This window comes from Anomaloglossus baeobatrachus, chromosome 2 (genome assembly GCF_048569485.1).
Source record: "Anomaloglossus baeobatrachus isolate aAnoBae1 chromosome 2, aAnoBae1.hap1, whole genome shotgun sequence".
Classification (NCBI taxonomy): Eukaryota; Metazoa; Chordata; class Amphibia; order Anura; family Aromobatidae; genus Anomaloglossus; species Anomaloglossus baeobatrachus.
In genome coordinates, this window is record NC_134354.1 from 202,004,114 (window position 1) to 202,028,294 (window position 24,181).

General features: G+C 42.7%; 1 protein-coding gene across 1 annotated transcript in view; it reads right to left on the minus strand.

Annotated features, from left to right (window-relative positions):
- Window positions 1-3,582: 3,582 nt before the first annotated feature.
- ST7L (suppression of tumorigenicity 7 like) overlaps window positions 3,583-24,181 on the minus strand; it is a 235,095-nt gene continuing 214,496 nt past the window's right edge. The window contains exon 15 of the mRNA XM_075333615.1: window positions 3,583-3,883. Coding sequence (XP_075189730.1) covers window positions 3,788-3,883 — 96 coding nt within the window. The 3' untranslated portion in view covers window positions 3,583-3,787. The remainder of the gene's footprint in view (window positions 3,884-24,181) is intronic.

The following is a 24,181-nucleotide window of genomic DNA, read 5'->3' on the forward strand; positions in this document are numbered from 1 at the left end:
TCAAACATCTATTTTACATTCTTACAGACTTTAAAAGGTTAATATAACCCACCCCCACCTTTTTAAACAAGGACATCGGGTCTTAAATAATTTTAATGAGCCGTTTATGACATATGTGTTTAATTGATGTTTAGCCTGGCAGATAATCATTCCTCCCCCTCCCTATTTTTTTTATTGCTGGTAACTGGGTATAGTCCAGGAAACAATGAATCTCTCTGACTACTGGAAGAATCTCTTGTCTGGCTGCTGATCCAGAGGTGGAAAGAATGGTTATGGTTCAAAGGTTATAAAGATCTCCAAACTATCTGTTCCCATCACCTTGTTTTTGCATGTCGGCACTCACCCATTGACGCGTGATAACACAAACGTCCCTCTTCACTGTAATATTTGGACACTCTGAAGCCGCACTAATAGATTTTTTATGAAACTTTCCATCTTACAGGAATAAACAATGATTTTTACACACACTTACCGTGTTTCTTATATACTTGTAAACTGCTTTAAGTGTCAAGTAGAAAAAAAAGGAAAAAACTGCACTCGCATAATTTAGTTCAATATTTAAATGGGACTTGTCATCTCTTCTAACATGTTAATTGTACAAGATACTTACATTCCTCATAAAAAATCTGCACCTTTACTTCACACTTTACATGGGGATATTTCTCTATTAATCCTCCTGAAATAAACTGACAATTTTATATTAACATTCCGCTTCTTAAAGCAATCTGCAAACTGTGACACTGTCTGATCGGTGGAGAGTGTAATGCTGGGTTTAGACGGCATGATTGTGGCACAGAATGACCAGAAATCCGATTGTTGTGGCACACAGCAGCCAAAAGATGCACCAAATTCATTAAGAGGTACATGCCCCTTAATGAATTTGATACATTTTACTCCAATGCACACTAAATCAAGACTGGTATACAAAAATAGTGCAAAGGAAAAGGGGAGGAATTATGCACAGCAAGCAGAGATCTCCTTTTTAGGGGACTCTCAAAAAAAAATACAAAAAAAAAAATGGTTGGTCGCTATACCCAACTGCTCTAACTTTAGGACAAGCTAAAGTTGGAGCAGTTATAATAATGATAATAATAATCTTTATTTTTATAGTGACAACATATTCCACAGTGCTTACAATTCAGAGGTTCATATACAAACAATCAAAGTAGCAGTTATAGATTGGGTGCAGTGTGACACCTGTCACTCAGCGTGGGGGCGTGTCTCACTGTAACCAATCATAGGCGCCGGTGGGCGGGGAAAGCAGGGAATACGAGATTGTTTAATGGGCGGCCGGCTTTTTCAAAACAGTAAAAGCCGCCGGAGCAATGTGAATGCCGTGCAGCGCCGCGCCGGAGATCGGGGAACGGTGAGTATGAGAGAGGGGGTAAGAGGGATAGACTGACATGGACAGAGAGAGAGGGACAGAGATAGTGACGGACTGACAGAGATTAGTGAATGACAGACATTGTGAGGCGCTTCAGAACGCAGCTTTTCAGCTGCGCTCTGAAGCGGACCTTTTTTAAGCTGTGGTGCAGAGCGCACACCTGCGCACATAGCATCAGACACCAAAATCGTATGAGGGATGTCACACATTTCAATTGACTAGGTTCATACAACAAAACGTCCAATGTACGAGGAATAAACAACGTGTATGCGATCACCGTATTTTCGTTCAATCTTGATTGCACGTAGGTGTCACACGCATACGTCACGAACGAAGCAGGATGTGCGTCACTTACAACTTGACCCCGACGACGGATTGAAAGATTTATTGAAGCGTGTAAAGCAGGCATAAAGTGGATGCTTTTGGGTCGTCTGCACAACAATCCATTGTTCCTTCTCAACTAGCTGGGTGTCAATGCAATGTTTGTATGGTTTTCAAAAATTGTACATCTGTATTGGGCCATTAGCTATAAAAGAAGCAGTGGGCAGTTTGATTTGTGGATGTTGCCTATATGGACTGAAATTGAATGGGAAAAATTTAAAATGTGAATAAACTAACTTTGTGTGGCATGATGTACAAACATAACTCCACCTAAGATCTAGGCCAGACTTTTCTTCATTATCGTTCTCTTTTTTTTGAGCAGTATTGTTCTCTCTCTCCCCAAGACCATAAAAGCCCCCATGCAGGACCATTATTACAACTTGGCCATGGAAGGAGAGGCAAAAATTAAGAGACCACTGCAAAACTTTCAGTTTTTCTGATTTTCCTCTCTATAGGTATATTTGAGTAAAATGTAAATTGTTCTTTTATTCTATAAACTACTGACAATAAGTTTTTGAATTTCCAAGCAATTTATTTTGTATTTATTTTCTTAAAATGAGAAATGGTCAAAATAACAAAAAAATGCATTGCTTTCAGACACCTCAAATAATGCAAAGAAAACAAGGTCATAATAATTTAGAAACAACAATACTAATGTTTTAACTCAGGAAGAGTTCAGAAATCAACATTTTGATGATGATTTTTCACAGCTTTCATGTGTCTTGGCATGCTTTCCACCAGCCTTTCACACTGCTTTTGGGTGACCTTATGCCAATCCTGGTGGAAAAATGTAAGAAGTTCTTCTTTGTTTGATGGCTTGTGACTATCCATCTTCCCCTGGAGTACATTCCAGAGGTTTTCAATGGGGTTCAGGTCTGGAGATTGGGCTGGCTATGACAGGGTTTTGAGGTGGTGGTCCTTCATCCACACATTGATTGACCTAGCAGTGTGGCATGGCGCATTGTCCTGCTGGAAAAATCAGTCCTCAGAGTTGGGGAACATTGCCTGACCAGAATGAAGCAACTGTTTTTCCAGGATAACCTTATATGCGGATTGATTCATACATCCTTTGCAAAGTTTAATCTGCCCAATTTCTAGAGTAAGGTAATTCGGTAATGAGTCTATTTTTCAGCTTTGCCCAACACCTGGTTGTCTAATGGTTAGAGGGAGACCTGGAGAGGTGTACAAGCTACAGTGTCCTGCACCCACTGTGAAATTTGGAGGAGGATCGATCATGATCTGGGGATGCTTCAGCAAAGCTGGAATTGGGCAGAATAAACTTTGCGATGGACGAATCAATCAAGCCACATACAAGGTTATCCTGGAAAAACAGTTGCTTCCTTCTGCTCAGGCAATGTTCCCCAACTCTAGGGATAATTTTGCAGTGGTCTATTAATTTTTGCCAGAGCTGTAGAATGACTGTTCAGGTGCTCAGTGCACCCTTGATGTGGCCAAACCTTCCCTTCTGCTTGTTTTTAATCTCTACCCTTCTCTGGCTCTATAAAGCCAGACCTCTCAAACACAGTAGAGTGGTTAAGGATGGAGATAGAGGGAAAAGAAGAAGATAAGAAGGTGCAATGTTTAATGTTTGCTCTACTTGGTGTGGTCATTCTATGCTGACAGACTCTCTTTACAGATAACAAATCTGCCCTGGATAGCTTTGAGTACCTTAATATCTAAAACCCTAATTTTTTACATGGAAATATTCTTGTTAAAAAAATTCCACTCCACACAGGTGGAAATTACCCTTAATGACTCTGACTTAAACTATTAGTAATGAACGGTAGGACCACAAACACAAGATAAGAAATAACACATTAACAAGGCAAAATCAGGTAGCTTTTTATTAGGTGTTACATACACAATTTCCCCAATAATTGTGGCCCAATAGATGTTTTTGAGAGGGAATAGTGAACAGATTGTAAACCCTGCATTATGGACAAGAGAACCACGGCCCCTGCTGAAATACATTTTCAAAAGATCCCGTAACTTGTTGAAAAAGTGTCATCTTTGGAGATGTGCTTACATGCGGGTCAACTGGTGCCAAAGACTGGATGGCATGATGCTCTCAATCTTCTCCAGCAGAAAAGTGAAGGGTGTGAGCAGGGTCATGAAAAACTGAAAGATAAAACAGAATATGAGCCAAGCATCTTGGTTCTAGTTCAACATTTCAGCATGCAGGGGGCGAAGCAGAGAGGACTGGAGGGGCTATCCCCTCTCCACTCAACACATGCAGTAAAATGAAGCCTGCTGTTATCTAATTCCTGCTCCAGAAACAGATCTGTCATTTCTCTTGTAAGGGGAATGTAAAGGAAATTCTTCTAATATGTGCTGCACAGGAATCGGTGTCAGTAAAGGTAATGTCACGGGATGCATTAACACTTCATCTTCCCCATAAAAGGAACTTCTGTAGCTTTTATATTTTTTTCCATGTTTTTACCCATGTCCTGCTGCAAAACATAACTATCCCATAATATCCTCACAGAACAAAAAATTCCCTTTGGTAACAAATAACATATACAGCAATATATACTGACAACTTGATGTTAACAGTGATTTCACTCAAACTATAGTTATCAAAAATGGTGAGGAACACAAAGTATTTCTGAAAGTTTCAGCAGATCAAAGCCCATGCTTTTGGTAAAGAAAGACCCCTTCTATTTGCATTTTGAGTTGTGCATTTTTTAGGTGAATAAGTATTCTATTCAGTATACAGGCTAAGGAGAAAATCAAATCTCTGTGATGTACAGACTAGCCATGGATCTGCTGAAACAAACTCAACCACCCAATAGGCATCTATGAGATGAGTGAATTTGGTTCAGGGGACCCATGACTAGTTGTAAATAGACCATAACATCAGAATTTGGCCAAAGGTAGAATTTATATAACCATAAGCATTCAGATTATAACATTAGTAGCCAGTATAGTTTAGCATCTTTTGTACGACTCTCGTGTGCAACCAAAGCATGACAACTTAGGGGGCGAATAGAAACATGAGATTGCGGTAACACTGAGGGGTTACTGGCAAATTAGTGCTCTCATTTCCCCAGTTTGTGAGCATGGTCTCTGGCTGCACACAGCAGCCGCACTGTGTGACCCTATCCACAAAGTGCTCATGCAGACATTCGTACCAATCAGTCTGAGCATGGGCTACTAGATCATGGTTTGGCTGCGGGTCTCCCGACCGGAGCAAGAGAGCTTCATATATTTCTATGAGGCTGTCACGTTCGAGTCAGGAGATCTGCGGCCAGTCCATGCATTAGCGGTCCATGCTCAGACTGATTGGCACAAATCTCTGCATGAGCCCTTATTATCACTCAGAAGATCAAAGTAATAAAACAGATAATGAGCTAAAATGTTTGGAACCAGTTATTTAGGGTGTTGTTTTCGTATTGTGTATAGTGATTTAAAAACTTCATTCTGCACAAATGAACCAAAGTAAACAGTTCTTGTAGGTAACAGATGCTCTTTACATAGCTTTTTGTATCATATGATATGTATCAAATTATGGCATATTGCAAGGATATGCTATTAGTAATTAATCTGTAGACGGACAGCCCACTAGTCACGGGTAGTAATGCTGCCCACACACATTAAAGAGCTTGACAATTTGGGCAGATTAGCTAGCCATTTATCGTGTTTGGAGCCTTTCAACATCCATAAAGAGCAAAATACACTATAGCCGCAACTAGGCGTATATGTGAATGGCTTTGTGCTTTCTTTCTCTTAAGGTTGGAATCACACTTGCGAGTGTAAAATCGGTCCAATTATCATGCCAGTCAGACAATTTCTTCTAACATTTAGTCAGTGTGCTGTCAGTATGCAGTCAGTGTGCAATCAGTTTTTACCCTCAGCAGCTGCTATTTATGTACTGTTATGTACAGGCGCATTTACAGTGTTCTCTGCTACTTGCTAGATACCTATTGAGAAAAACGGATGTCACTAGGATGGTGTATGTGCCGTCCGTGTGACATCCGTTATTTTTTTCACGCACCCATAGACTTGCATTTAAGAGACTCACCAAAACGATTTTTTTCACAGTCCGATTTGGAGTGAGTAAAGAATAGCAGATGGGAGCTGCCTCATTGATTAACGTGTCCGAGTGCAATGCGAAATTTTCTCGCATACCACTTGCGCGAGTTAATCGCAAGTGTGAAGCCGGCCTTAATATCACATACACACTTTGCCTTAGAAAGCTCACATTTCTAGAACGGGGTTGGAAGGGAATATCTGTAGGATGAGCAACTGGAACTTTTTACTGGATTTTTTTTTTTAATTGGAACATAGTATTTCTCTCAAGTTGGTGCTCTTCCACCGATTCTGCAAAACGTTTCCATTTTCTTCTCTGCCCTTCTGGTTCAAAAATTCACATGACCCTTGGTAATAAAGGCAAATTTTCCCTTCAATCAACCACACAGATCTCACAAAACTTCTATGTCGTGTTTTGACTGATGTAACCGATTGTTTATTTTTGTAGATATCGGTGGGCTGCACCCCCACTGATAAGTAATCGATAATCCACCAGAGTGATATTCAATTACCGTGATATGAAAACCCCTTAAAAAGCCAAAAATAAACCAGATTGCAGGAACCGTCAATGTCCCGGTTTGGCCTTTCAGATTTTTTTCTAAACGTTAACCTCAAGGATGAAATATTCTACGTCTGTGCAAATTTAGCCAATTGGCCATGTACAGACAGGAAGAGGTACTCGTGTATGTGAATAGGATATGTTTTTTCATGGATGTGTTACAAGGGAGTACAATGTTACAGTTTAGTTTAATGACCCACAAACCAAAAAAAGAAAAAAAAAGCTGTCAAGATAAACTATGTCATCATAAAATAACATTTGCAGGGTTCAGTAAGACAGCAGCACCTTTTTACTCATCACCTTTTACAAAGACGTGGCCCATTATGGGATCACTGACTTTATAGGCATGTGCTGATGTTTAAACAACAGATTCCTGCTCCGGAGCCAAGTCTTGGTCCCTTATGAACATCAACAAACCTTAGATTTTTTTGCTTTATGGTGTGGTTTCCAAGATTAAAATTTCCCTTCCCATGCTAGGAAATGAAGTTACATGCAAAATAATTTGGCACCTGCTCTTAGTTTTGTTTTTAACATTGTCTGTGCCAGCTAGTCATCTCTCCTGATTGTATTTAGTTTCCAGTGATGACAACAAACTATTAGTGTAATCTGTCTTCACATGCTAATCTATATATCGGGGCTTGGTGTGGGGTTGTTAGAGAATCCAAAATTATCACTATACTGAGGTCGTCTACTTAAGGTCCAGTCACACTAAGCAACTTACCAGCGATCCCAACAACGATAGGGATCGCTGGTAAGTTGCTAGGAGGTTGCTGGTGAGATGTCACACTGCAACGCTCCAGCGATCCCACCAGCAACCTGCCCTGGCAGGGATCGCTGGAGCGTTGCTACACGAGTTGCTGGTGAGCTCACCAGCAACCAGTGACCAGCCACACGTGCAGAGAGCAGGGAGCAGCGCACACTGAGCGCTGGCTCCCTGCTCTCCTAGTTACAGCACACATTGGGTTAATTACCCGATGTGTGCTGCAGCTACATGTGCACAGAGCAGGGAGCAGCGCACACTGAGCGCTGGCTCCTTGCTCTCCTAGTTACAGCACACATTGGGTTAATTACCCGATGTGTGCTGCAGCTACATGTGCACAGAGCAGGGAGCAGCGCACACTGAGCGCTGGCTCCTTGCTCTCCTAGTTACAGCACACATTGGGTTAATTACCCGATGTGTGCTGCAGCTACATGTGCACAGAGCAGGGAGCAGCGCACACTGAGCGCTGGCTCCTTGCTTTCCTAGCTACAGCACACATCGGGTTAATTAACCCGATGTGTCCTGCAGCTACATGTGCACAGAGCAGGAGCCGGCACTGACAGTGTGAGAGCGGGGGAGGCTGGTATCAAAGGTAAATATCGGGTAACCAAGGACAGGGCTTCTTGGTTACCTGATGTTTACATTGGTTACCAGCCTCCGCAGAAGCCGGCTCCTGCTGCCTGCACATTTAGTTGTTGCTGTCTCGCTGTCACACACAGCGATCTGTGCTTCACAGCAGGACAGCAACAACTAAAAAATGGCCCAGGACATTCAGCAACAACCAACGACCTCACAGCAGGGGCCAGGTTGTTGCTGGATGTCACACACAGCAACATCGCTAGCAACGTCACAAAAGTTGTTCGTTAGCAGCGATGTTGCTAGCGATGTTGCTTAGTGTGACGGGGCCTTTACTCTTAAGGGGGCTTTACATGGTAGCAATATCGCTAGCAATTTCTAGTGATAGCGAGCGTGTAAGTACCCACCCCCGTCGCGCATGCGATTGTTTGTGATCGCTGCCGTAGTGAACATTATCGCTACGGCAGCGTCACACATACTTACCTGGTCGACGTCGTCGCTGTGACTGCCGAACAATCCCTCCTTCAAGGGGGAGGGACGTTCGGCATCACAGCGACGTCACCGCAACGTCACTAAGCGGCCGGCCAATCAAAGCGGAGGGGCGGAGATGAACAGGACGTAACATCCGGCCCACCTCCTTCCTTCCGCATTGTGGCCGGCGGCAGGTAAGGAGACGTTCCTCGCTCCTGCGGTGTCACACATAGCGATGTGTGCTGCCGCATGAGCGATGAACCACCTGGATAAACAACCCTTACCGATTTTTGAGTTTGGGACGACCTCTCCATGGTGAACGATTTTCCCCATTTTTGAGGTCGTTTAAGGTCGCTGGTCAGTGTCACACGCTGCGATATCGTTAATGACGCCGGATGTGCGTCACTAACAACTTGACCCCGACGACAAAACATTAACAATATCGTAGCGTGTAAAGCCCCCTATAGAGCTTATAAGTGAGATATATAATGCTCAGCTTCTGATCATTTCTTTATGGCATTGATCAATTGTGTATAACAAAAATGCAAACTATAGATTATTAGTTATCCCAGAATTGCATAAAGCACTCCTTTTTGTATTTGAGTCAGTAGCAAAAATGAACATAGCTCTCCTACAGTTTAATTATCCATTTGGTCCATCTTAAAAAGCCTAGAGATGCACATTTTATGCATTTATTTTCTTTATATAGCGCTATTAATTCCACTGCGCTTTACAGACGTGATCATCACTGTCCCCATTGGGGCGCACAATGTAATTTCCCTATCACTATGTTTTTGGAGCGTGGGAGGAAACTGGAGTACGCGGAGGAAACCTACGCAAACACGGGAAAAACGTACAAACTCCTTGCAGATGTTGTCCTGAGTGGGACACATTGTTTTGTGTGTGGAGAAGAGGCTGCAGAATGAGGTAAAAAAAATACTTTACGGTTATTTTGAGGAAATGGGGCTCTATTTAGTCACCATTCTTTTCACTTCAGGGTACTCTGGGAATATGAGGTGTAACCTGTTTTCACGTGTAAAATAAAGAACTGGTGCCAAAAATGCATTATAAAAGCAATCAAACTTGCGGATTTCACCAGGAATGGCTATTATATGTGTATGGGAGCCTCCTGACTCTCCCTTATCCCTTTAACTCATGGGAGATAAGCCACAGCTAGTGGTTAGGAGCATTAATCCAACCGCTATCTAAAAACCACTTCACACATAACAAGATCGCTAATGACATCGTTACTACGTCACAGTTTCTGTGACGAAACAACGACTTCACCAGCGATCTCGTTATGTTTGACACGTACCAACGATCCACCCCCTGCTGTGAAATCGCTGGTCGTTGCTGAATGTCCTGGGCCATTTTTGGCTCGTTGGAGTCCTGTTGGGCAGGATGGATCTGTATGTTTGACACCTACCAACGATCTAGTTAACGACCTAGATGAGAACTTAAAGTGTGACACGTAGGCATGTAGTCGCGTCACCTTTTCCGCGCCCCCTCTGCACCGATTGGTTGACGCTGAGAACAGTACTGCGTTCTGATTGGGTATCGCTTTATGCTTTGTTCCTTTTTGAGCCTTGCTTTGAGGATAGAACCTGCGACTACACTCGGATTCATTCGTACTTTGTTCCTGATTGCTTGCTTGCTTTTCGGATTGAAGCTGAAGTCACAGGTTCTATCCTCAAAGCAAGGCTCAAAAAGGGACAAAGGATGAAGCGATACAAAGTTGCCTTCTATGCCGGCCGCCTAATCAGAACGCAGTATTGGCCACCAATTTGAGCAGAGGAGTGTGGAAAATGTGACACATATGCATGCCTATGTGGCTTACAGCGTCAAACACTATGCCCCTATTCGAGGTCGGAATCGTTACATAGCTGCTGTGTGACAGGGTAGGATCGTTATACAGTTCACAGCATCGTTACTAAAGTCATTGGGAAAATGACTGAGACATCTCACAAACGACTTAACAACGATCCGGAAACTGTGACGTAGTAATGATCTCGTTATGTGTGACTGGACCTTAAGTATATTTGCCTGCCTGACCATCACACTTACAAAATAAACAACAAAACAACATACAACAATATATTTTTCTTCCCACAAAAGCAAGCAGTCTCTCTAGTGCTATCTATTAAAGGTTACACTTATAACATGACTATAAAGGCTTGCAAATCACATACATTGTGTGCAGAATTATTAGGCGAGTTGTAATTTAGAGGATTTTTTTTTATTATTGATCAACAAGTATGTTCTCAATCAACCCAAAAAACTCATAAATATCAAAGCTTAATATTTTTGGAAGTTGGAGTGGGTTTTTATTAGATTTGTCTATTATAGGGGGATATCGGTTTGTGCAGGTAACTTTTACTGTGCAGAATTATTAGGCAACTTAATAAAAACCAAATATATTCCCATCTCACTTGTTTATTTTCATCAGGTAAACCAATATAACAGCACAAAATTTAGAAATTAACATTTCTGACATGCAAAAACAAAACCCCCAAAAATTAGTGACCAATATAGCCACCTTTCTTTAGAATGACACTCAACAGCTTACCATCCATAAATACTGCCAGTTGCTTGATCCGTTTATGATCAACATTGCGTGCAGCAGCCACCACAGCCTCCCAGACACTGTTCCGAGTGGTGTACTGTTTTCCCTCCCTGTAGATCTCACATTTTATGAGGAACCACAGGTTCTCTATGGGGTTCAGATCAGGTGAACAAGGGGGCCTTGTCATTATTTTTTCATCTTTTAGACCTTTACTGGCCAGCCACGCTGTGGGGTAGTTGGATGCATGTGATGGAGCATTGTCCTGCATGAAATCATGTTTTTCTTGAACAATACCGACTTCTTCCTGTACCACTGCTTGACGTTGTCTTCCAGAAACTGGCAGTAGGTCTGGAAATTGAGCTTCACTCTATCCTCAACCCGAAAAGATCCCACAAGTTCATCTTTGATGATACCAGCCCATTCCAGTACCCCACCTCCAGCTTGCTGGCGTCTGAGTCGGAGTGGAGCTCTCTGCCCTTTACTGATCCAGCCTCTGGCCCATCCATCTGGCCCATCAAAAGTCACTAATTTCATCAGTCCATAAAACCTTTGAAAAATCAGTCTTAAGATATTTCTTGGCCCAGTCTTGATGTTCTATCTTATGTTTCTTGTTCAAAGGTGGTCGTTTTTCAGCCTTCCTTACCTTGGCCATGTCCCTGAGTATGGCACACCTTGTGCTTTTTGATTCTCCAGTAATGTTGCAGCTCTGAAATATGGCCAAACTGGTGGCAAATGGCATCTTGGAGCTTCACGCATGATTTTCCTCAATTCATGGGCAGTTATTTTACACCTTTTTTGCCCAACACGTTTCTTGCGACCCTGTTGGCTATTTGCCATGAAACGCTTGATTGTTCTGTGATCATGCTTCAAAAGTTTGGCAATTTCAAAACTGCTGCATCCCTCTGCAAGACATCTCACAATTTTGTACTTTTCAGAGCCTGTCAAATCTCTTTTCTGACCCATTTTGCCAAAGGAAAGGAAGTTGCCTAATAATTAAGCACACCTTATATAGGGTGTTAATGTCATTACACCACACCCCTCTTCATTACAGAGATGCACATAGCCTATACAGCTTGGAGTTGGACAACAAGTATAAAAATTATCATGTGATCAAAATACTCATTTGCCTAATAATTCTGCACATAGTGTAGTATTTTCCACAGTTTCCCCTAAAAATAAAATAGGGGTATTTTTGGAAGACCTTGTCCCTCAACAGTATAGAGCAGGGCTTGGCTGAGTGATAGGCCCTTGACGAAAGTCTAGTGGTGCATGATTCCTCCTCATGGAGACCGACAATTGGCATACCAAGTCTTATACGTCATACAATGCGACTTGGCCAAGAGGATTCTCTATGCCAGCTGAAGGTCTCCTAGAGGAGAAACAGATTTTCAGTGCTTACAAGTACAAAAATAAAGAAATCTGAAAATGTTATAAAACTTAGGTGTCAGATCACATTTCTCACTGACCAAATGGCTTTTGTAGTTCGTATTCACAAAATGTATTAAGATTCCGTCATGATCTATCATTAGAAGTTTGACAGGTGAAATATTATCGTTCCCTTTATTTTTCTCTCCTGTTGCGTTAGAAGTGGTCTGTCAAGTACATGTTTTACATGTTCAAAAGCAAGGAAACAGACTGAAGAAAAAAAAAACGAAAAAAAGAAAAAACAAACAAGAAAAGACAAAACTAAGACAACTAACCCACCCTTGGACAACTCTACAGTGTAAGGGCCGCATGGAGCTGATCAGATTCTCGGACCTCTACAATATGGACACATGAGGTAATATTTTAGTTAACACTTAAATGTACACATTATAAATCGAATAAGGTTGACAAGATATGGACACTAGTGGGACATTTTTTATTTTACATACAGTGGGAAAAAAAAATATTTAGTCAGCCACCTATTGTGCATGTTCTCCCACTTTAAAAGGTGAGAGAGGCCTGTAATTTACATCATAGGTAAACCACAACTATGAAAGGCAAAATAAGAAAACAAATCCAAAAAATCACCTTGTCTGACTTGGTAAGATTTGTTTTGCAAATTATGTTGGAAAATAAGTATTTAGGCATCTAAAAACATGTAAAATTTCTGGCTCTCACAGACCTGTAACTTCTTCTTTAAGAGGCTCCTCTGTCCTCCACTCATTACCTGTAGTAATGGCACCTGTTTGAACTTATCATTATAAAACAGAAAAGGGGGGGAGCCAGCACTGCTTAAGAATGGCATGCAAAAAAATTAAGTGTAAATTCACAAATTATTCCAACTGTACTATAATGCAAAATGACATTTTTAGCAAATAATTGATCAATTCTTTGAGCCCTCTTCAGGGCAAATCTCAATAGGGGGGGGTCCTACTTTATATTTAATATTTCCGTTGTGCGATGCGGCCTCCTAAATTTTTTAAAAGCAGAACCATAATGAAGCAACACATAAACCTGTAACATTTCAGAAACCGCTTCCATGTTTGCAAGAAAAGGCAATCCAGGTCCCAGCATCTGGAGCAAACGCGATCCACACCAGGACAATGTCAGAACTGGCCCTCACAGTGCTAGACCAGGGTCCATGAATGAAGGCAGAACAGGTCCAAGTATATGGTGCTTACCAGGTAAGTGCTGCTATAGACAGTTCTACTTTTTCATATGTGAGGCCGTATGGCACATTTTAAATAAAAATATTTTAGAGTAGGACTGCCCCATAGAGATTTGCCGTGACGTGGTGGGGTAGCTCAAGAAACTGCAATTTTTTGGCAAAAATCTCAAATATTAAAATAGTACAGTTTGGAATTTTTAGTGCAGTGCTCATCTTATAATACATGCCATTTTTGAGTTGAGCTGGCTTTTTTGTTCTTCTTTATCATTATAAAAGACACCGGTTCACAACCTCAAACAGTCACACTCCAAACTCCACTATGGTGAAGACTAAAGAGCTGTCAAAATGACACCAGAAACAAAATTGTAGCCCTGCACCTGGAAAGACTGAATCTGCAATAAGCAAGCAGCTTGGTGTGATGAAATCAACTGTGGGAGCAATAATAAGAAAATGGAAGACATACAAGACCACTGATAATCTCCCTCGATCTGGGGCTCCACACAAGATCTCTCCCCATGGGGTCAAAATGATCACAAGAACAATGAGCAAAAATCCCAGAACCACATGGGGGACCTTGTGAATGACCTGCATAGAGCTGGGACCAACGTAACAAAGGCTACCATCAGTAAAACACTACGGTGCCAGAGACTCAGATCCTGCAGTGCCAGACGTGTTCCCCTGCTTAGGCCAGAGACATGTCCGGGGCCGCCTGAAGTTTGCTAGAGAGCATCTGGATTATCCAGAAGAGTATTGGGTGAATGTCATATGGTCTGATGAAATCAAAGTAGAACTGCTTGGTAGAAACACAACTCGTCATGTTTGGAGGAGACAGAATGCTGAGCTGCATCCAAAGAACACCAAACCTACTGTGAAACATGGGGGTGGCAACATCATGCTTTGGGGCTGTTTCTCTGCAAGGGGACCAGGACGACTGATCTGTGTACATGAAAGAATGAATGGGGCCATGTATCATGAGTTTTTGAGTGCAAACCTCCTTCCATCAGCAAGGGCTTTGAAGAAGAAACGTGGCTGGGTCTTTCACCATGATAATGATCCCAAGCACACTGCCAGAGCAACGAAGGAGTGGCTTCGTAAGAAGCATATGAAGTTCCTGGAATGGCCTAGCCAGTCTCTAGCTCTCAACCCCTTTGAAATCCTTTGGAGGGAGTTGACAGTCTGTGTTGCCCAGCGACAGGTTCAAAACATCACTGCTCTAGAGATGATCTCCATAGAAGAATGGCCCAACATACCACAAACAGTGTGTGCCAACCTTATAAAGGCTTACCTTTGTCATTACCAATAAAGGATATACAGTATAACAAAATATTGAGATGAACTTTTGTTATTGACCAAATACTTATTTTCCACCATAATTTTCAAAACAAATGTTGCCAAATCAGACAAGGTGATTTTCTGGATTTCTTTTCTCATTTTGTCTCTCATAGTTGTGGTCTACCTATGATGTCAATTACAGGACGACCTCCTCTTTATAAGTGGGAGAACTTGCACAATTGGTGGCTGACTAAATACTTTATTTTTTTGCAATTAGGGTTCATTATCAGTTGCCTTTTTTTTTTGCTTCCCTGCACATTGCTGGATTCAGAATGAATTAATTTAAAACCCATGAAAAACTTGAACTGTATAGCTGTGTGCACACACTGTTTTTTTTTATGAAGATTTGGTGCAGTTTGTTGCCCAAATCTGCATGCTTATCTTTATGTTAGAAAAGTCAATGAGAATACTGAAGTGCTATGCGCATGTTGCTTCTTTTTTCCTTGCAGTTTTGGGTGCAGAAAATATCTGCAGCATGTCAATTGTTGGAGCATTTTTTTCCTGAGTTTTTTAGCCATTTAGCCCTCAGATTCATTTCACAAAAAAATGCACCAAAAAACTAATGTGTTTTTTGATGCAGAAAATTTCTGCACCAAAAACTCAGTGTGCACACATAGCCTAACTCTTTTATCTATCTTTTGCTGAAATTTTCTGTACTGATTTATGGCTACAGATCAGTGAAAGTTGAAGTGAATTGATGTGGTTGTATATCAGCTGGTTACTTAGAAAAAGACAAATAAAACAGTAGTAAACTCCACACCAGAAAAAAACTCAATGGCTAGCAAAGATATTTTATGTATTAATCAGTTAACTCATTCTGCATCCTATACAGGAAGGTAAAGCCTCTGTAAGAGCCAAATGGTGCAAGTTTTAATAAAACCCATTGGAAAATTTAATCTTAGCCTAAAATGCATGCATTTAAAGGGAATCTGTCAATAGGTGTTTGCTATTCAATGTGAGTGCAGCATGATGTAGGGACTGAGAGCCTGATTTTGGGATGTGTCACTTCTTCAGCAGCTTGCTGTAGTTTCAATATAATCAGTGTTTTATCAGCAGGAGATTATCACTGCCAGACAATAAATCGCATGACAGTCCATATGCTCTGTGTGGAGAAAAAGAACTCCGGCACACTGAACTATTTCCCAAAAAAAATGCTCTGTGTAACCCCCCAAACCTAGTATTGATTGACAGCTTGTTGATAGTGCTAAGTTTACACAGGAAGCTGTCAATCAGAGGTGTGGGCTGGGTTATACACAGCTCAGTATTCTGGTCACCACTATACCTACAGTAGATAAAACAGGGATTCTATCAAAAGTGAACCAAGCAGTCCATTAAGTGACACATTGCTGGTATCAGGGTTTCTTCCTCTATCTCATGCTGCTCTCAGATTTCATAACAAAACCTAGTGACAGATTCCCTTTAGAGGGATCCTGTCACCTCCCTAAATGCAAACTAAAATGATGAAATAGTTGTAAGGGACTTAGCCCCCATAAAAATCATATTAGCAGAATATATTTCATTTCTGCAACTACTTTTAAAACTAATTTTTTCCATTTGTAAATGTGGAGGCTTCAGGGGAATCCTTGATGTGGCCAAAAGCAGGGTGCACTTTAATACCCCTTGAATTTGCATACGGAGAAATTCCCCTAACTCTGATTGGCAGTGCTAGCTTGGCCAGAGAAAGCGTTTTTTAAATTCTAACTGTGCAGTTTGAAGGCGTCAGTGCTGCACACACAGTGCGGGGTTGGTTCATCACTGCCTCTTGAGAGCGGCTCCTACACCCATAAGTGCAATAATACGGTGCGTACGCCACTGACTCCCAGTGGCAGAATAATATTTCTATTGGGGAGAAGTCCTCCATATAACTGTTTAATTAGCATTTTATGGGTAACGGACTTCCATTAAGTAAAAGAAAAAATCCCTATATAGTCCATATACTTATACATACATAATCATGTACCGTGTTTTTCCAAAAATAAGACACTGCCTTATATTTTTTTTTGTCCTGAAAAAAGCGCTAGGGCTTATGTTCAGGGTAGGGCTTATTCTCGGGGAAACATGGTTGGGGTAAAGGCCGCTTTACAAGCAACGACATCGCTAACGGAATTCGTGACGCACATCCGGCCTCGTTAGCGACGTCATTGCGTGTGACACGTACGAGCGACCACTAATGATTAAAAATACTCACCTAATCGTTGATCGTTGTTCTAATCCCGAATATCGTTGCTGCTTTTGGATGCAGGTTGTTCGTCGTTCCTAAGGCAGCACACAGCTATGTGTGACACCCCAGGAACGACGAACAGCACCGTACCTGAGTCCTCCGGCAGCGAGGTGGGCGTGTCTTTCATGCGGCTGCTCTCTGCCCCTCTGCTTCTATTGGACACCTGCCGCGTGACGTCACTGTGACGCCGCACGAACCACCCCTTTAGAATAGAGGCTGTTCGCCGGCCACAGCGACGTCGCTGGGAAGGTAAGTCCGTGTGACGGGTACTAGCGATATTGTGCGCCACGGGCAGCGATCTGCCCGTGACGCACAAACGACGGGGTCGGGTGCGATCAGCAGCGACATTGCTAGCCTTCATACGTTCCACCGCAGGTCCATGCGCTCCACTACTCTGTGTCCTATCTTTCCCTGCTGGCCAGAAGTAATCGATATCACCAGATGTGGTGAGTAAGTGTGTGCACAATCTGATGTTTGGGTGTGTTCGGGTATGTGTTTGTGTGAGTGTGCGATCTAATGTGTGACTGTGTGTACGATCTGATTGAGAGTGTGTGTGTGTGTGATCTGATGTGTGGGAGTGTGTATTATACCGCAGGTCCTCCCGTTCGGCGTCTGGATTGCAGAGTATTCGGTCTTCTTTCTTCTCTTTTGGTGGTGTCTTTCTATAATGAAGTGTCCTGCAGTAGTCGTTAACTTTTTTAGCTGCAGAGACACTGCATTATTGAATTGCAACTAGGGTTTATTTTCGGAGTAGGACTTAGGCTATGTGCGCACGTTGCGTTTTTACCCGCGTTTCTGCAGCGTTTTTAGCGGCAGCGTTTTTGCGCTAAAACGCATGCGTTTTTGTTTTCCAGCAAAGTCTATGGGAAAAGATGAAATCCTGTCTGCACTTTGCTTTTTTTCTGCAGCGTTTAATTTGCATATTTTGGGTCAAAAACCATGCTGAAAAAGAAGCAGCATGTCAGTTGTTTTTGCCATTTCTGCAGCATTTCCTTAACATTGGAGTCAATGAGAAATGGCAAAATGCAACCAAAATCAACTTTCCTGCGTTTTTCATGCTTTTTACCTGCTTTTCCACTGCGTTTTTGGCTTCAACAACGCATGCTTTTCTGGCATAAAATTAAAGGGTTATAATGTTCCTTCACACATACACAATAACCGAAAATTTAAATGCTAAAAAATAATAAACTTTACCTATTTTTCTGTTAAAATGTGCATAACCACTATTATTTCATTAAAATTGATAATTTTCCATATAGTTTTATTAAAAGTTAATTTTATCCTTTTTTTCTCTTTTTTCATTCTTTTTGACTATTCCAACTTTATTTCTCAGTGTTTTGATCTACAAAACGCATCTGCAGAAACGCAGGTGAAAACGCAGGTAAAAAGCGCTGAAAACGCACTAAAAACGCGGTAAATACGCATGCGTTTTTAGCGCTAAAAAATGGTTAAAAGCCATTTGGTCAAAAACCAAGGGAAGAATAAACTGCAGGTACTCCGACGCAACGTGCGGACATAGCCTTATATTTAAGTCTTACAGCGCAAATGCAGAAAATTCCTGCTAGGGCTTATTTTTGGAGGCGGGCTTTTTTTTTGAAAAACATGGTAGCCCTCGATTTACCAAGACTGGCAATTTTCATGCGGGTCTTGATTACAGGGCCTGATGGAATCAGACATTCCCGATTCATTAAGTGGCCTATGCATCTTAATGAACCAGGAGTGTCTGACAAGTGGTTCAATAGGTGGCGCTGTGCTAGAGTTTGTCTCCTTTACTGGAGAGACAATTTGAATATTTCCCAGAGGGGCATTGCAGCTATAAGTCCCCTTACCTGGCAGCCAGACTGGCTTGCAAAGTCTCCTTAAGGAGAATAGTGTTCCCCCGTGGAATTTTAGGGGCATTGCAGCTATAAGTCCCCTTACCTGGCAGCCAGACTGGCTTGCAAAGTCTCCTTAAGGAGAATAGTGTTCCCCCGTGGTCCCCACATAGCTTTCTCATGAGCCAGATCAGACACCCCCATACTTTGCACTGACGAGGGGCAAGCACCCCGAAACACCGTGTCTGCAAATTGGGATTCTGATCTGGCTTATATATCCTGAGTCATATTGCAAAGGATTGTCGAAAATCCACTTGTGACTTTTAGGATCGCTACTTCCAATAGGTGGCGCTGTGCTAGAGTTTGTCTCCTTTACTGGAGAGACAATTTGAATATTTCCCAGAGGGGCATTGCAGCTATAAGTCCCCTTACCTGGCAGCCAGACTGGCTTGCAAAGTCTCCTTAAGGAGAATAGTGTTCCCCCGTGGAATTTTAGGGGCATTGCAGCTATAAGTCCCCTTACCTGGCAGCCAGACTGGCTTGCAAAGTCTCCTTAAGGAGAATAGTGTTCCCCCGTGGTCCCCACATAGCTTTCTCATGAGCCAGATCAGACACCCCCATACTTTGCACTGACGAGGGGCAAGCACCCCGAAACACCGTGTCTGCAAATTGGGATTCTGATCTGGCTTATATATCCTGAGTCATATTGCAAAGGATTGTCGAAAATCCACTTGTGACTTTTAGGATCGCCACTTCCAATAGGTGGCGCTGTGCTAGAGTTTGTCTCCTTTACTGGAGAGACAATTTGAATATTTCCCAGAGGGGCATTGCAGCTATAAGTCCCCTTACCTGGCAGCCAGACTGGCTTGCAAAGTCTCCTTAAGGAGAATAGTGTTCCCCCGTGGAATTTTAGGGGCATTGCAGCTATAAGTCCCCTTACCTGGCAGCCAGACTGGCTTGCAAAGTCTCCTTAAGGAGAATAGTGTTCCCCCGTGGTCCCCACATAGCTTTCTCATGAGCCAGATCAGACACCCCCATACTTTGCACTGACGAGGGGCAAGCACCCCGAAACACCGTGTCTGCAAATTGGGATTCTGATCTGGCTTATATATCCTGAGTCATATTGCAAAGGATTGTCGAAAATCCACTTGTGACTTTTAGGATCGCCACTTCCAATAGGTGGCGCTGTGCTAGAGTTTGTCTCCTTTACTGGAGAGACAATTTGAATATTTCCCAGAGGGGCATTGCAGCTATAAGTCCCCTTACCTGGCAGCCAGACTGGCTTGCAAAGTCTCCTTAAGGAGAATAGTGTTCCCCCGTGGAATTTTAGGGGCATTGCAGCTATAAGTCCCCTTACCTGGCAGCCAGACTGGCTTGCAAAGTCTCCTTAAGGAGAATAGTGTTCCCCCGTGGTCCCCACATAGCTTTCTCATGAGCCAGATCAGACACCCCCATACTTTGCACTGACGAGGGGCAAGCACCCCGAAACACCGTGTCTGCAAATTGGGATTCTGATCTGGCTTATATATCCTGAGTCATATTGCAAAGGATTGTCGAAAATCCACTTGTGACTTTTAGGATCGCTACTTCCAATAGGTGGCGCTGTGCAGTGTGCTAGAGTTTGTCTCCTTTACTGGAGAGACAATTTGACAAGTGGTGTGCACTTTGCCACAAATCTTACTTCAGATTTCTGGAGTAAGGTACACCAAAGCTCTTCATGAATTAGACCAGCTGTGTTGTCACGCCTCCGTCCAGTCTCAGCTGGGAAAAACTGGAGAAAAAAAAACTTCAAAAATCGCAAAAAGTTTGCAACGTTTTTAAATCTTTTACACCAGTTTTCTGATGATTCAGGGCCTTAAAGTCTGGCTTGACATTTATGGCAGTGAATTGCCCAATTTGAACACTTCCTCCTGTTCGTCATCTGCCCAATCTGTAGGGAGAAAGACTGCATGTGTGATAATGGCACATCCATTCAGCATTGGAATGAATGAGTCAATGAAGCAAGTCAATGTGATGTCTGTATACTGTATGTGTATACACAAGGTGTCGATACTAGCAGCATTAAAGAACAAGATCCCATTGTAAGACACGGCATTGAAGGTGTTACATGCCAAGTGATTACACTTGGCGGCTTCTCACTTTCCAAATCTATATTGGAGTGGCAGAGTGAAAGCTTTTTGGAAAGTCAAGTCACTGTGAAGCCTTTCAAAAGATGTGTAACAAAAGAGAACAGACAGGCAGAGGGGAAAATACATCAGACACTGCTTTTAATAAGAAAATCCTTCACAGTCAGGGTTTTATTGAAAGAAAATCCTGAATTCCCACAGACCAAAGGGATCAGAGAATCAAAAACTTCAGCCATGGCCTGAGCTGAAGCGATTTTGGCTCTGAAGTTTCTTGCTAGCATCAAAGTGGATAAAGATTCTTAAATCTCCTTCATCTGTACAGAGGTGAGAACAATGCCTTTATCTTATGGGAAGGCCATAAAACAGAAAGACAGGATGCAGTCAGGGAAGGTGGAAAACTTCTTATCTTATTGCCATCTGGACACTGGAGCCAAAGCCTTTAAAAAGATTTAGGTATATATACTATACATTGCATTATTATTATTATTATTTATTATTATAGCGCCATTTATTCCATGGCGCTTTACAAGTGAAAGAGGGTATACGTACAACAATCATTAACAGTACAAGACAGACTGGTACAGGAGGAGAGAGGACCCTGCCCGCGAGGGCTCACAGTCTACAGGGAATGGGTGATGGTACAATAGGTGAGGACAGAGCTGGTTGCGCAGTGGTCTACTGGGCTGAGGGCTATTGTAGGTTGTAGGCATTCTCCTCTATATCTTTATTTACTTCATGGACCTTTAGCTTCAACATTGGGTGAAGCAACAGGAGTGTCATTTTCTGACCTGGCTTCATTACATAGCACAAAATATATATAAAAATGAGTAATTAAGTACATAAAAAAACAATTTATAATTACCATGAGCTGCCTGAGCTATATAATTATACAGAAATAATATTCATTTATTTATAGATTTATTGTAAGAGATGCTACAAGTATCAAAGGGTTAAAAAAAATATTGCCTATCTAAAACATATGGGATAACATGCTGATCACTAAAGGGTACTTTACACGCTGCGATCTCGCTAGCAAGCGATCGTACCCGCCCCCGTCGGTTGTGCGACACGGGCAAATCGCTGCCCGTGGCGCACAACATCGCTAACACCCGTATCACGGACTTACCTTCCCTGCGACGTCGCTCTGGCCGGCGATCCGCCTCCTTTCTAAGGGGGCGGTTTGTACAGTGTCACAGCGACGTCACACGGCAGCCGTCCGAGAGCAGAGGAGGGGTGGAGATGAGCGGCCGGAACATGCCGCCCACCTCCTTCCTTCCTCATTGCCGGTGGACGCAGGTAAGGAGATGTTCGTCGTTCCTGCAGTGTCACACATTGCGATGTGTGCTGCCGCAGGAACAACGAACATCGTACTAGCAGCAGCAACGATATTAAGGAAATGAACGACCTGTTAACGAGCAACGATTTTTCACGTTTTTGCACTCGTTGACCGTCGCTCATTGGTGTCACACGCTGCGATGTCGCTAACGGCGCCGGATGTGCGTCACTACACTAACGACGTGACCCCCGACGATATATCGTTAGCAATATCACAGCATGTAAAGCACCCTTAAGAGATGCTACAAGTATCAAAGGGTTAAAAAATATTGCCTATCTAAAAGATATTGGATAAAATGCTGATCACTATCGCTAGCGATATCGTTGTGTGTAAAGCAGCCTTAAGAGTCTGGCCAATGGGGACAACAGCAATCCTTAGATCTGGACTTTGAAATGGGGCTTTGTACACCGTCCTCAAGAAGCGGAGATTCACATTTTTGGCACAATGCATGTGACTCGGCGACTCTGAAGAGCTGTAACGTTACTGATGTCACCGCTCTTCAGAGCGCAGCGATGCACAGTGCACCATGACCCAGAACTGGTTGTTAGCAAAGTCTATGGAGTGTCAGAACGATGCTCCAGAGGTTTTGCTCATGGGATTCACTGAACTACATTGGATTTTTTTTCAATTTTTTTATAAAATGGTGAACGAGGAAATGTGTCTTGTTTTTTTTGTCTGCGTTGTTAATGGGGCTTTACAGGCTACGACATCGCTAATGCGAAGTTGTTGGGGTCACGGAATTGGTGACGCACATCTGGCCGCATTAGCGATGCTGTTGTGTGACACCTATCAGCGATTTTGCATCGTCGCAAAAACTTGCAAAATCGCTCATCGGTGACATGGGGGTCCATTCTCAAATATCGTTACTGCAGCAGTAACAAAGTTGTTCCTCGTTCCTGTGGCAGCACACATCGCTCCGTGTGACACCGCAGGAACGAGGAACCTCTCCTTACCTGCCTCCCGGCCGCTATGCGGAAGGAAGGAGGTGGGCGGGATGTTACGTCCCGCTCATGTCCGCCCCTCCGCTTCTATTGGGCGGCGGTTCAGTGACGCAGCTGTGACGCTGAACGAACCGCCCCCTTAGAAAGGAGGCTGTTCGCCGGTCACAGCGACGTCGCCGGGCAGGTAAGTACGTGTGACGGGTCTGGGCGATGTTGTGCGGCACGGGCAGCGATTTGCCCGTGTCGCACAACAGATGGGGGCGGGTACCCACGCTAGCGATATCGGTACCGATATCGCAGCGTGTAAAGCCCGCTTTATGTCTCTGTTTTTTTCAGGTTTCCATTGGTGCACTACATCAGATTCCCTGGACTAGGGTGGATCTGTGTGGGATTTTTTTTTTAGTAAAGTGGTATATGGGAGGTGTTGTTGAGTGTTTATTTCAATAAAGTATTTTTTGAGTCTGTCTTTTTTATTTATTACTGGGTTAGTAATGGCAGTGTCTGATAGACATCTCTACATTACTAACACCAGGGCTTAATATAAGCTGTGTTTTTGGAACTACATAGCTTATATCACCCCAACTACCATTATCCTGATTGCCAATGCACCAGGGAAATTTTGAAGAGCTGAGGCGAATCACCAGAATTTACACATCTACTGTGATGAGCCACTTCTGGGGCGGCTGCGGGCTGCTATTTTTGGGCTGGGAAGGGCCCAATTACCATAAACTTTTCCAGCCTGATAATATCAACCCACAGCTGTCTGCTTTAATGTTTTTTTATTTAACTATTTAAAACTATCATTATCTTTGCTCATTTTTAACATATAAAAATCAGTAATTTCTTGAATGCATTTTATTACGATACATATTACACAGATGACACACAAGTACATACGGATGGCCACATTGATGATCAAAACAGAACGTGCCATATGTGTTCTTTGTTATGCGCTGTTGTGAAGTAGGGATAAGTCAGCAGAAAAAAAATCAGATCACTCAAAACATCCTGTCGTTACAAAATAAAACTTTGTTCTCACACGGGAGAACGTAAATGCTTATTACAGGTTTCTGATGATGATTACAGAATCCTTTG